Here is a 15,419-nt window from a genome sequence, read left to right as displayed (position 1 = left end):
TTGACAAAAATTACTGCTCAAAAAGTATTACAACTTTTTGAACAATAATTATTCTATACTGCTACATAAACTGTAGACTTGTTATGAAAGGCAAGCTACTTGTAAATGTCTATACTCTCATCAGTTTAAACAGGAGTCAGATACATAAAAAATATTTTCTGTAAAAAACGTAAAAGCATTTTTACATAATGACACTCAACAATGCATTCTATTGAAACTACATTAATATGTACATTAATAAATATAGATATATAATGCATATATTGTGTAAATGTTTCAAACTGTAAAAAAAAACTCATGTATGATTGGGTACAAGTGTAAATTGTCAAAAAGGAGAGCAGCATTCATACTGATAAAAGACCTGTACATCACACATGTTGCAATCATGCGTCCAAAATGGATAAGAGCAGGTATGACTCCTGATAGGCTGTTAACCATCCAATTACTGTGGTTACAACAACACTAAGGAGAATGTTGTCAGGCTGGCACTACCCTTTTCCTCGATTCAAATGCAGCTGTCACTTTGGTCTAATGGTACCTGGGCATAAACTGACAACTAGTAGCTAGGTTTCATCATGAGTACAAAATTATATTGATCACCGTTATATATGTGACAATAAATGATATTTCAAATGAAGCCAAAAATAACTTTTATTCTACACTGATCTAGACCTTGCAAATGGCTAACCGTAATGATTTGTCTGTCTGTTGAGATGATTTTTATGCCATGGCAGGCACAATTTGCAATGCATCTAGCAATATTTACCTGCATGGCAGTAGGTTAATTAATAAGAAAACAGCAACATTTGATTTAGTTGTTTGTTCAGATCTATGGTGGATGCCACAATAATTTGGACATCCTCATAATGCGATTGATCTCGTGCAAGTGATCTACACTGTTGCATGAAGTTGGCATAAGATGGCATAATAGCAAACTCGTCTTTGGTGTGTAGTTGTGTTATGCTGGGCTGCATGATTGTTCTAAAACCATTTCTAGTGTCCATGGCTCATGTCATGGAGCACACAGTGCATCAGGGAATGGCTGAAGAGACCTTCATCAATCAAGTGATTGCTATCTTAAATTTCATGAATGATGTGGTGCTTTCAGCAGAAACTAGGCTGTACCAAAGTTAACACTGTACTACTTTCCGGATGAGGCTGCCATTTTCTGCCTGCCCATGAACTGGCAGAATATGAAAAGCTGGCATTTTGGAGGCGACTACAGCTTTTTCAGTGTTAGTGTGGAAACCATGGTGTGCAGCTTGTCGAGTCATTTACCTATCTTGTTAGTACCATTGACAAATCTGGGAGTTCCAATACAAAAGTTTTATGATGACAGGCAATTACATGCAGCTGCTCAAAAAAGCTCTAAAGACAGGTCTTAAGGTTGACATTAAGATGCATTTATATCTATGCATGCACAAAATACTCACTGATAAAATATTTATGTAATTGATTGGTGCAGGTGACTTGTGATGCCAAAGGATCCCTGATACTAACCATGTGATGTATGCAAAAGGCTGACATATCAGTGGTTGTTAGCTAATCTCCTTCTTGATCAACATAAGGCAATTCCATATCTTTGCCCACATTGCAAGATCTCTACCATATATGGGTTAACACCACAAAATACCAGCATCACCTCAGAATCCCCCAGTTGGATGGAAGACACCAAGGCGTATACCTTGCCAGACCTGCCTTTGCACTGTTAAAGTTGACTTGATGCCTTTAAACATAGGCAGCAGACAGGAGCAGTTGGTGGTACACTGTGTAAAACACTACAGTCCACTATACTGTCTACGAGTTAACAAATGTGTATATACGGTATATATTTTTAAACTGACATGCATGCTTCTGTTTTCATTGAGCTATCCAATAAATTCAGGGAACATTTTTTCAATTTCAAGAACCTGAAACTTCAATAAACATTTGTTTACAAAAACTGCAATAACCTGGTTTTATTACAATCATTCATATATTACTTATTTGTTCTTTTGTCTTAGTGAAAATGTAACTCTATGAAAATGGTTGAAACTTTAGTTGCAAACCTTAATTCAAGGTCAGAAAACCAGGGATTTAGTCTTTTTAACTAACTTCTGGCTCTTTGCTGCATGTCTGCACAAGAAGGAAAAGAGTTTGAGAGTTCAAACAATTTTTAAAATATTCTTGTAGTTCAAAAATGAGGATTGGTCTTATTTGCACTGAGCACATGCCATGACCACTCTTTTACTGTAGTTGTTGGATTTGCTTCATAACATACAACTGATGCTTAACACATTTGAACAGGCCACAAAACTATACAACTGATTACTACTGATTAAATCAGACATATAGTATACTATTAAAAGCAGAATGCATTTAATGGACTCTGAGAAAAGGCTACATCACAGACAAAAAAAAATACTATTATGGTACTTCCCACTTCTGCCCTTGCCACTGGACAGGAACTGACTGACACACAGTAGTGTCTAAAAAGGTATGAATGACTTGAGTGTCTCGCTAAAGGTGGATGTTTTTGGTCAATCTTAAAAAAGTAATATAATCATCATGCAGCAAGACAATATCCAAGTGTACTTCCAAGATCAGGTCAATCCTAAGTAATAACATATAAATGATTCACTTTCAAAGTACAATGTTAAATCATAAGATGTACACAAAGCAGAAAACATGATTCATTCATTACCACCATGCTGATACACCCAACTGACATTTTAGAATGATGAGATTGTTGTGACTTAGAAAATTTTTATGTGACACTGTTAATGAAAACTGTACTGTAACCAATAACAAGACAAAGTCTTCCATCTAGTTATTGCATGTTTATTAGAGAATAAATAAATACTAATATTACAAATGCCACTGCTGTTGCAACTTTTTAATCTTTTCGCATTCTTGCTTTTAGTGGTTTTAATAATTAAAATACACCCATTTCACAAAAGAAAGATTTACATTACGTTTACATTTGACTCCGTTAATGGAGAACTTTCATTAAATGATTACATTGAAGAGTAATGTTTGATGAAATATGCCCATATAGGTATGTTGCTTTGGGCACTACAATATGACATTATCACTATATTTGGGTCACATTGCAATTATATTGCATTTTTTAATGATTTGGAGTAAACAAATTGAAATTAGATTATTTTCAAGTATTTCAGGTGTCTTCACAGTAAGCCTGAATACTTGGTTAATATATTTAACATAATATTGGCACATCATCTGATCTCAGCACTGGTTGGTTCCTTGTGATATGGCCCCTTTTACTTGTGGTAGAGTGACTACTCAAAAAATAAAGCCAATATTACATTATGCAACTTCTAGTCAAAGGGTATGTCAGATTTGCCAACCACGTTGCTGATCTTGTTGATGGACAATGTCAATTTAGATGACTGAAAATCGCTGCCAATGTCATATTTACTGATTTGCCGACCTTCTAACATAGTCATGCTCACCCTTTTTCTGACATCCAGTAGAGTGTTGCCTGACCAAGTCCATGTTGTACAAAGGGTAAACAAGTAGGGTAAGTTCAGCCACAATTTTGGCCCTTTTCTTTTTTTCATGCTGTCGTGGTATGTAAAATACAAGACACACAGACAGACAAGCTTCAATTCTGTTTGCAAAGTCCAAAACAACTGCAGTCCTTATTCTTTATTGGTGCATTACATCAATTGTACTTACTGAGGAGCAATCATTGGATGTCAGCTCTCATACATAGGAGCCTGCCCCTACAACTAAATAAAAATCCAACAGGTTTGATTTTGTCAGAGTAAGTCATGGAATAGTTAAAGCGAGTGGCTGGGCACAGCACTGGGCTTCATGGAAGCAAACCGCCAACTGTATCCAAGTTAGTAGCATTAAACAAATGGAGGCTACAATTGAAAATTGCTGGAAAAGTTGTCTAATGTGACATGGCCTTAACATATCAAACTTTTACATTGTCACACACACATGAACAGGAGGTGTTCTCGGGGTTTCATATTGAGTGTAATTTCGCGCTGATTCAAGAGATGGCACAGTCTTTCACAACTTGTCCTCTTCTATCTGTAGATCAGAGATCCAAGACTCAAAGACGCATGATGGCACGTCCACTTCTGCAAGAAGCCCAACCCCTTCCAAGCAAGAACATTTATAATGGTCATGATTACCACAGAGCAGCAGTCACCTTAATGGGCTTGCATCTGGAAAGACATTTCTACTTTTGTCAATTTTTCTTCTTCCTTATCAATATGTGGAGAAACCATCAGGTGTCCCGAACATTTACTCATATTGTGCCTTATCTTTTAAAACATTTATCCCTTAGGGATTAGAACACTGTATGAAAAACGAAAATACCAAAAAAATATCTTTTCAATAAATATGAATATGTGTTTGAAATTCTGTGGGATATTTGCATATACATGTTGATATTAATATGCTGTTTTCATAATAATTTGTTAAATTTTCATACACAAGCAAAACGTGTTGAACAGTGTTAGGGTTCTCAGTACTAAATAAAAGAGTCATGGTAGTTAAACATGGAGAAAAAACATTCTGCAGCACTCAAAATTCATAGCATACCAAGAACATTTTACTCTGTGAGCTTATTTTGTAGCTTAGGACAAATCTACATGTCAAGTGACAAACCTGGGTTAATCAAGGCACATGTGAATGCTATAGCTGAAATTGACGGGCGAGTTGCAGTTCAATGTGCTAGAAGTACCTTTATTTCTGTTGCACACAAAGTACAAAATTCAGCCTTCAAATGCTCTAGTCTATTGAGTAGGGAGAAACAGTCCTAATTTGTAAAATGCTGGAGTACTGGACTTTTATCTAATAAAGCTTGCTAATTGGTTCATATGAAGCTCATACTCCATTGCAATATTATAAAATGAAAAACTAACCCAAATGCTCTCCTAAAATGTGTACAGTGAATTTTAACTCAGTAACTGTACAGCTGTGGAAACATTAGCACATCAGAATGTGGAAGCAATCCATTCTGATACTGATATACCTTTGGTGGAAAAATAAAAGCAATGTAGTTTGATAGTAATGCACCATCTATAAGAATGCAGAGGTAATGCTTTTTTATTCAAGTACATATGCTGCATTGCTCAGATATGGCTCTTGGGTGCATTGTATCATGACAAAACATATTACAATTACTATATCAGCACCATTCCCACACCCCTTTTCACATGACTCCTATGTATGTCTATTCCACCATGTACTACATTCCGTACACTTAGTAGTACTAGCACTATGAACTTGTGGAATATATTGCAATTTATTGTTTTCTTTCTTATTTGACTGAAGATGAAATCATACAAAATCCCTTACATTAATCTGACTCACTTGATCAGAATGGTCTTTTGAATATATTTTAAAGTGGATTAAAAATTCTAGGGGTTACATACTTTATATTACCATATTGCACAGATATCACTAAGAGACCATTAAGGCTGTTATTTCTGATTAGAAAGAATGCTATATATTTCAATGACAAGAACAAAATTGAGGCCATCCAAGAAAAAGTCTAAATAGTTTTTTTTGGAAGCAATGTGCACAGATGACATGGCGATCTGATTAACTTCTTAATGTTGAATATTGCATCTGGCAGCATTTGAAAATTTCAGTTCAAATACTAATATTCAAGCTATAATACATACAGTACTTTAAATATGAATGTGATGGTCCCAAGCTATACTGTGCTTAAGTACTTTATCTTCATGTGGCATATGATCTTCATATGTGTTTGCAAAAGTGCAGTTTTTCAAGCTATAATACATACAGTACTTTAAATATGAATGTAATGGTCCCAAGCTATACTGTGCTTAAGTACTTTATCTTCATGTGGCATATGATCTTCATATGTGTTTGCAAAAGTGCAGTTTTTCATAACCAAGCACTTTTCCTCCTCTAACACAATGAAAATTAAAATAAAATCAAACTGTCTTGGCTGACAGCAAGACTCTGCAACTGGAGGTTACTATACTCTAGTTCATCATTGGGGCCACACCCTTACACATGAAGAACATTTATGACAAGTGATGCTTGAAGAAGGTACCTTTCAGAATTTCAGGCACTAAAACCCTAGCAGCAAACTGCTGCACCTTTGCCTTGTAGCAACTGACACTGCAGCATTCATACCAGTAAAATCTCAGTTTTTATGCCTAAGGCTTTCAACTGTTAATTCAAATATAGTCATCTCTTTACTCTGGGTAAAACACTCCATTGTAGTTTATCTGTACTACTAATCAGTTTGCAATACCAAAGTACTATTATTGACCATTCTGTGGTTTAGTTACTCAAACTGCATGTTTTTTACTTCTTGGGCTGGTACTTGCTATGTCTAATATTTTTAGCTTGATACTGTTCAATATTGCCATTGCTTTTTAAAAACAAAGTAGTGTCTGCTGCCCTATTACATTTTATCACATACTGTAATGTCACTGGAATTTTGTTTTTTTTCCCTCAGGAGGGGTAGAAATAAAGTCTTCACTGTGTAAGACAAAATGTGTCTTATGAATTAAATGTGGACAGAGCATTTTGTATTGAAATATCTTTATCCATACTGGTAATAGGGTTGTCGTCCCTTCTCTCACAAGTAAAGTAAAATTGTTCACTAGCTATTTTTTCTCTTTCCAGAATGGAAAAATGTTCAGTGGACCACCTAAGGGGTTTTAGAGGCAATGTAGTTTGTTATGCAAGTACCAAACAATATAAAATATAAATAACTATACAATGCCGCAAAAAAACTCTTATATTTGGTCAATTGTTGAAAAATGGCAATAAAACCATTGTAGCTCTATGCAGTTTGGATTTTTGTCACCACCTTGAATGCAGTTGCAAACTTGAAAATAATGAAATCTTCTATTGAACATAATTAATCCTGTGAACTGAACTTTATATTATCAATGTTAGGTTGAATCAGAAATACTTATAGACTGCTGTTCTGATCTAGATTCCAATGAAATTAGTAAGAAGGTAAAGGCAGGAAGCTTAAATGCTTTGCAAGCTGCAGAAAACTAGAGGTGCACAAATGCTTAAACAATGAATAATAAAGACAGCAATCAAATGGCTAAATGTCTCAGCATGACCTTAAAGTGTGTGAATCCTTTCAAGCGTAGATTATACTGTAAAGTACCCAAAGCAGATACTCAGTCTAGAATGGAGCTTGAGGCTCTGGTGATGATAGCAGCACTAGAGCAAAGAAAAATATTTTCAGTGATGAGAAGCAGCACTAAAGCAAAGAAAAACATTTTCAATGACAAAAACAAAAGGTTATCATTAGAAAACTACTAATGAAAAACGCTTCAAAGATAAAAAAAATACCTATTAAAATTATTAATAAACAGTTATAGTCTTACCTTAAATGTGTAATGTATTAACAAAGTCAAAATCAGCACACTGAGCACATGGAAAAACAGTTTTAAGATCTTTCCAAGGAGACTATCCATTTTCATGTTTTTCTAAAACATAAAATAAAATCAAGTTTTTAAGTTCATTTAATTCAATACATTTTTGTATAGACCTCTTCAATGAATGCCCCAGAAAACTGTAACAAGTTTACAATTAAAACACAAGTTACAAATTTTAGAAATTATATGATATATACACACAGTAAAAGAGAGCAATATTAAATTGATCGACATAAATAGATCATGACAATTATTAGCCCATTAATATTATAGTTGCGATATGGCAAAGTGAAAATGGAGTGTACTTATTGATGTGATGTGAGATTTTACATATAACTTGATGAATATTTTGTATGTCTTTATTTGTTATTTAGGCAAAGCAATGTAATAATATTAATAATACAATAGGGGAAAGTAGAGCAATATATATTACTCTACCAAGACAAAACACTTATGTATTTATTATTCTTAAAGTATAAAACTTACATTTTCTTCAGTAGGTAAACTTTTATTTCATTTTACAAACACAATTTTAAAAATGTTAGTTCATTACAATGAATACATGTTTGCTATAATAAATTTAAACAATTAAATTTTATATGCTGTTAACTGATTATTATTCTTAAAATAAGCAACAATATAAAAAAATTGTAAGCTGTTTATCCAGTTTAGAGCCACAGGTAGAGAGGGCTTATTCTTGATGGCAGTGCAAGTGTCAGCCCTAGATTGGCACTTTCGTATATATTCATATATAACTTCCCTAAGTAGTAGTGGTGGCAGAATTAGTAATAATATAATCAGCTTACAACAGTGATCAATGGATCTATTCTATACAGCTGTTATACAATGCCTGGCTAAAAAAAAAGTCACCACCTGAATTTAACTAAGCAGATAGATAAGTACCTTCCATTGGATGAGTACTGCAGTGATTAATATGTTTCAACTGGCAACAAGATACTTAACCTTAAGTGAAACAGTGAGTAGCTTCTCAATTTTTAAACAACCATGTCGAAAGACATATTCTGTGGTCATGAAAAAGATGTTACGCTGTTTCAGAAGGGTCAAATTATTGGCCTGCATCAAGCAAAGAAAACAATTAAGGAGATTGTTGAAATTACTAAAATTGGGTTAATAGTTGCCCAATGCATTATTAAAACGTTTAAGGATACTGGTGAACCATTATCTTCGGAGAAGAAATGTGGTTGGAAAAAAAATTTGAATGATTGTGAGCAGAGATCACCTAAACGTTTGGTTAAATCAAATCATACAAAATCAACAGTAGAACTCACGGCTATGTTTAATCGTGAAAGCAAAAGCATTTCCACATGCACAATGCAAAGAGAACTCAAGGTATTGGGACTAAACAGCTGTGTAGCCTTAAGAAAACCACTTATCAGTGAGGTTAATCAGAAAAAAGGCTTCAGTTTGCCATAGAGCATAAAGATTGGGCTCTGGAGTAATGGAAAAAGATCATGTGATCTGATGAGTCCAGATTTACCCTGTTCCAGAATGACGGCTGCATCAGGGTAAGTAGAGAGATGGATGATGTGATGCACCCATCATATCTACTGCCTACCATATACTGTAAGCCTGTGGGGGCAGTGTTATGATCTGGGTTTGCTTCAGTTGGTCAGGTCTAGATTCAGCAACGTTAATTGCCCAAAAGTGATGTCAGCTGACTACCTGAATACACTGAATGACCAGGTAGAAGATTAGAGAAATGCACAAATAAATCTGCTTGCGTTTTATTATTGCATCAACAGACGTGCATGCTCATTTGAGCCATAATGTTGCTCTCTCTTTTTGGAGGCAACTTTGCACCCACCCATAAGAAAAATTTGTTGCAAAGAGAATTTGAATTTGATTGGATATAGAAAGGTTATCTAGACACCTTACACTCCACATTTGGCAATAAAACAAAGAGGAAAGGGGAGGAAAGGACAGGAGTGGGTTTGGATGAGCATGTCACACTGCTGATAAGGGCAATGACATACATTTTTTGATATACCAATCTTTTTACAGCATACATGTTTGCATTTTGTTACTTTAAATATTAAATTGAATCACATCTAAACATGGGACAGTATCCCAACTGTAAAAAAATGAGAAAAAAAATGATTTATGCGCCAGCTGAAGGAACATTCATCCAGTGTTTTCAAAATGTGTAGGTCTCTTATGAAAGTAAGCAAGAGTGAATAAAGTTTCATCAGCCTTTCTGGCGCATTCTGCCGAAGAATTTTCTATCGGTCATGTTAAAGCCTGGACTACTACAACGACAACTACTACTACTATAACTACTACTACTACTACTTCTTCTTCTTCTGACCAGGCCACCCTATGTGCAAAAACTTCTTAAATGTTAGAAAATTCCAAGACACTCCTATGCCAGCTGAAAGATCTCATTCCTCCTGCATGTCCTGGCTCCATCCTCCAGTTTTTCCTCTAAGCACTATGCTTCGTAAACCTCCCATTGGAGGCAATAAGGTGCACACTAACTACAGGTCTAAACTACCTCACTGGCTCATCTCAATCTAGAAAAACAGCAGTTTAACTCCAAGATCCTTCTATATTGCTGAGGTTCTCACCCTGTCACAGATATTGGGTCAAACTGTCCTTCACAGGAATCTCAATGTAGGTTCTTGTTCTCCTATTCTAATTATTTTTGTCATTAGATTAAAATAGACATGTAGCATACAGAGTGAATTAAAGCTTCCTCACTGAAATGACTGTAGCTCCACTTCACTACCATGATCCAGTACAACATCCATATAACTGCTGCTGTTGTATCAATTTGTTGGTTACTTTCACAATGTTCTATTACTAGTAAACAAGACCATGAGGTATCTCAGCTATCCTATTTGTGGCAGATGCTCACATCTTACCCTAAAAGAATTACTCCTTTCCAGGACAGGACCTGGACCATATTATACTTGGCTAAAAAACATTACGGTGTACACTGGAGCTCACATTCTGATGAAGCCAAAAAGACATAATGTTCAGAAAACAGTAGAGGTACAACTCTGGATAATTGTCAACTGCTACTGATATCATATCCATGCAAATCAAGAACGGGAGAAAATACACCCTTGGCACAGTCCAACACCCAGACTAAAGAAACTTAGAAACTAAGGCAAGTATACAAACACAACTCTTGCTTCACAAATACAGCCACCATTTCGCAAGGAAGAGAGGTAACAGAACACAATAATTTTGAAGCACCTTCACAAAACATTATAAGGTAATTGATTATAGACTAACAGCAAAATCATAAAGCATATTTAAACAGGACAGGCAAATTCCCATGACCCTCAAATATATCTGCAAAGGCAAAGAGTTGATCTACCGCTCCATATCCAGAATGAAATCTGCATTGCTACTCTTTGATATAAGGTCCAACTACCAGATGGATTCATTTCTCCAGAACACTGATGTAGGCCTACCTGGAGAAGATCAGATACGTTCTCTTTTGGTAACAGAGCCTCTTATACCATTTACTGAAAACATGGGTTGCCATCCTATTCTGCCAGTCCCAGTGTTCCACAAAAAATTGAGAATATCCGTTACCCCCAAAAAAACATAACACCCAGTGATTTCAGCATTTCTGATAGATCTCACCTTTTCCACCATGGAGCTTTTTAATTATTGCAGTGTCACCAGTCTCTGACATGGACACAACATCGACCAAGGCTTCTGGCACTGACACTTCTAAGTATGGCATACTCATCTAACTTAGGAGTTACTCAAAGTGCTCCTTCCACTTCTACACAACATCCCCAGTTCAGGTTAAAATTAATGTTTAGACACAAGGTACTCTGGTACCAATTATAGGCATCTATGTGTTCAAACTCTGTGTTCCTTATTAACAATTCATGACTATTGCAAACATTCAGAAAAAAAAAATCACCACAGGTTTGGATGAGGCAAAGGAATTTTCCACATAAGTGTTGAAGCTTCCCAGTACTAAAGAGTAGACAATACCCAGCTGAACAATGAATTCAATAACTCTAAAAAGGCCTAAACTGTGAATCATTTTTTGGTGCATGCAGAAAAAACAACATTCAAAGACTTCCCTTCTAAAATGTAATATTGCATTGAGTCAGTTGTCTCATCCAACAAAATAAACTCCAACTGTATGGCACCTAGACGACACACCATGTAACTTACGCACCAGCTTAGGAGTGACATCTTCTTTTGGGCAGTTTCAGAAAAGGGCACAGACCACTCCTGAAGTCTGAAGAATTCTCTTTCAGAACCAATGCTGTAGTTAAGTGAGTCTGACCATTTATACAGTAGCTGGTATGTTTCAACCATCTGAACAAGCTCTGAGTCCTTCCTTGCCAAAGCAGTTAAGTCCTCCATCCCAAGAACCAGTTTACATTGCCATTATCTACTACTATGGCTGGATAACATCTGCTCTTCCTTATTATCTGATAAGGCACTGTGCATGGTCCTCATCCTTCACTTTGAACTTTTTTCAGACTAAGCCTAATTAGGTTAAGTGGGCCACATAGCCACCAGGCAGTCGCTGGTGAACACAACTCTCAGATATGGATAAGGACAAGGGTCTTAGTATTCCTGTTCCAGGAGGAGTTCTTTTTACTCTAATCAAGACTATCATGAATATTTAAGGAAAATGTAACAATTTTGTTCCCTTAATATTTATAAGTGTATCATGCAGATTCTGGCCTATTGATTACAAAAGTTAACTTTAAATTTTCCTATCACATAGCATATATATATATACTCTACACAGATAGATAGATAGATAGATAGATAGATAGATAGATAGATAGATAGATAGATAGATAGATAGATAGATAGATAGATAGATAGATAGATAGATAGATAGATAGATAGATAGATAGATAGATAGATAGATAGATAGTACACCTCTCACATTTTTGTAAATATTTTATTACATCTTTTCATGGGACAACAACAAGCTGTACACTGACTAATGTACAATGTAGTCAGTGTACAGCTTGTATAACAGTGTAAAGTTGTTGTCCCCTCAAAATAACTCAACACACAGCTATTAATGTCTAAACAGCTGGCAGCAAAAGTGAGTACACACCTAAGTGAAAAATGTCCAAATTGTGCCCAAAGTGTCAATATTTTGTGTGGCCACCATTATTTTCCAGCACTGCCTTAATTCTCTTGGGCATGGAGTTCACTAGAGTTTCATAGGTTGCCAATGGAATCCTCCTCCACTCCTCCATATATATATACTAGGGGGCTCTACCCCCTGCTCGCTTCGCTCGCCAACCCCTGTGTTTGTTTAATTGGATATACATTTTTAAAAGCTTTTTTTCTTCTTCTTTGGAATTGTTGCTTTAACTGTTGTGGGACCACAGAATCTCATAGCGTATGGTCCATAATTGTGTAAGTGCTGTATTCCACCCTCCATCAATCGGACCTAACAGTGACTTAAAACAAAATAGGCTTCAACTTGGCTGGGATGCTACAATACTTTCGAATTTTACTGCTTTCATATTCTGTACCTTTCTCTGCATGTTTATTGTGCCATCGTTTGTTTGAGCCTTTATAATTCCACTGCTTTCATAATCTTTTATCTGCCTTTTTTCTCTCCCAAAGGTCTCTTCTCTCCGCACTGCTCTTTCTTCTTTGCTGAGAGCACAGGATCTGTGTGTGCTACCGCTGGCTGTGCTCTTATTTAATAAGAAGGGCGTGTCTTTCAAGGAACTCATGTTCCACGTCCCCACGAGACAGCCCTGGGACAATCTCTTGGCACCAAGTCTCATGTTTACAGTCCCCGCGAGATGCTCTGTGGCCAATCTTTTTTGTCTCGCGTATCTTTTAAATGTCTTCCGAGAACTTCCGAGAAGATTACGTATCGTCGCCCTGGAAATTTCCTTTCCAGGATTTTTTTTTATATATAGAGAGATATATATCTATAAAATCTATATATATATATATATATATATATAAAATCCTAAGCTTAAAAGTGCAACTATTTTATGTGACGTTTTTATGTCACCATTTTTTGTCATGCTTTAAATCGGTCTTATTTTAAAACCTACATATATATGTTTGGTATCATTCTTTTCAGTGTTTATTGAACTTTAATGTGATGTTGTTAGATTTTCAGATTCTTATTCCATTTTTTAAATTATAAACTAAAAAATATCAAGAACTCGTGTCCTGTGAGACTTAACCAAGAGTGCCAAGAGATTTAACCAGGCCCGGGCCAGAAATGAAAGACAAAGAGTAGGAAAGCTGCTGTACAGGCTTTTAAATGTCCGAAGTGCCGTGTGAGATACAGATCATGAGGCATGGCAGCAGCAACAAGCTAGCAGCTGATTGAGCAAAGAGGAGGTAAAAAAAAAAAACTATTTGTTTCCCATTGTATCACCATTTAAGAGGGGTTTCAAAGGAGCGACCATGTCTCCTTGGGGTGCGTTCAGCCCCCACTTTGCAACGCGAGTGGCAGACTAACCACAACTGGGAGTTGGGTGCCAAAGGTGCTGGGGGGCTTGCCCCTCTAGATGTGTATAAATATATATATATATATATATATTTTATATATATATATATATATTGTGGGAGATGGTCGGTCATTCATCCCGGCCAATACCCACCAGCCACTAGATGGAGCCCTCCCTGTAGCATGGAAGTGCCCCAAAGACCAGCAGGGAATCATGGACAATGGAGTTTTTATTCCCAACCCTGCTGGACACCGTGGGGCCCACCAGAGGACGCTGCAGGGAGGCTCAAGGACTTACATGTGCCCTATAACCCAGAAGTGCGTCTTAATTACCGCGATAGAGGAAACGACGTACTTCCAGGATGAAGAAGGAGAGTTTTCATCCGACCCGGAAGTGCTAACGAGTCACATGGACAAGGGTTCAGGAGCACTTCCAGGTCATGGACTATAAAAGTCTGGGAAACCCAGACGAGTGAGCTGAGCTGGGTGGAAGGGTGGCAACGCGTCTGGGAGTGGAGGATTGATTATTGTATTGGTTATTATAGGGATTATTGTGTAGTGATTGTGTATTATATGAGTATAGTGGAGTGCAGAGTGCTCGGTGCACATTATTATTATAAAATAAAGTCATATTGGACTATTATCTGGTGTCTGATGTCTGATCTGAGGGTTCAAGGGGTCGACAGTGCCTCTATCTGTTACAGTGGCGTAGTCGGCAGGATTCTCTGGCCGTCGGTTTGGCAGAGGACCTGAATTTAAAAAAGAGAACCCCAAGAAGACAGCGTCAGGACACAAAGAGAAAAATCGCCAAACTCAACAGGTAGTGCTACAATATAGTAAGCCTTGTTGTACATCGGTCCATAATGGGGAAGAAATCCGGGAAAAAGAATGGGATTACTAAAAAGGAGCAGACCCTAGATGATGTCACGCGTCTATGGACATTCCCGACGGGAAGCGAAGAAGACAGGGCTGCGATTGACGCCGAGAGGACCCGAGCGTTACGACAGCGGTAGGGCTGTGGAACTTTGGACGCACAGGACAACCTCTATGATCTAAGAGGACATAATCGGAGTCCAGAGGTATGTGCCGAAAACAACGTCCGATGCGCCGGGACCTTACTTTAATTATTTTTCAGAGGCCTGTCTTCTTGATTCTGACGAGGAGTCGGAAACATACTTCCCACCTGAGCAAGATGGGCGCGATGACGAGGAGTCTAGCCGATCTAGGAGTCTGAAATTTGGAAACCTATTCGACGAGAATAGTCACGTAGACTATCCCGGAGCAGACTGGGGAAACCTAAAGGACTACAAACAAACACATTACCATGACGGTTTCCTTCCATTCGCCGAAGTAGGACACGTGACATCTCCCGAAGGATTGTGGGAAGGAGAAGGTCAAAGTTGTCCCGTAGGTGAGGTTGCCATTTCCCCAACGGAACCAAGTCCCTGAAAGGGAAGGGGGAGGCAAACGAAGCAGTGCTAGCCATAAATAAAGGTATAGAAGGACGGGATATGACTGAACGGTCCGCCGTTAAATTAGAAAAGGTGGATCGCAGTCGGCCGGTAGTGGCGCCC

The 15,419-nt window shown here is 37.1% G+C and overlaps 1 protein-coding gene across 1 annotated transcript in view; it reads right to left on the bottom strand.

Annotated features, from left to right (window-relative positions):
• dpy19l3 (dpy-19 like C-mannosyltransferase 3) overlaps nucleotides 1-15,419 on the bottom strand; it is a 146,590-nt gene that overhangs the window by 82,533 nt on the left and 48,638 nt on the right. Inside the window, exon 10 of the mRNA XM_028809677.2 lies at nucleotides 7,350-7,451. Coding sequence (XP_028665510.1) covers nucleotides 7,350-7,451 — 102 coding nt within the window. The remainder of the gene's footprint in view (nucleotides 1-7,349; nucleotides 7,452-15,419) is intronic.

The sequence above is a fragment of the Erpetoichthys calabaricus genome, chromosome 9, assembly GCF_900747795.2.
Source record: "Erpetoichthys calabaricus chromosome 9, fErpCal1.3, whole genome shotgun sequence".
Classification (NCBI taxonomy): Eukaryota; Metazoa; Chordata; class Cladistia; order Polypteriformes; family Polypteridae; genus Erpetoichthys; species Erpetoichthys calabaricus.
The sequence above is the reverse complement of the archived record's forward strand: the minus strand, read 5'-3'. Positions and strand labels throughout refer to the sequence as shown.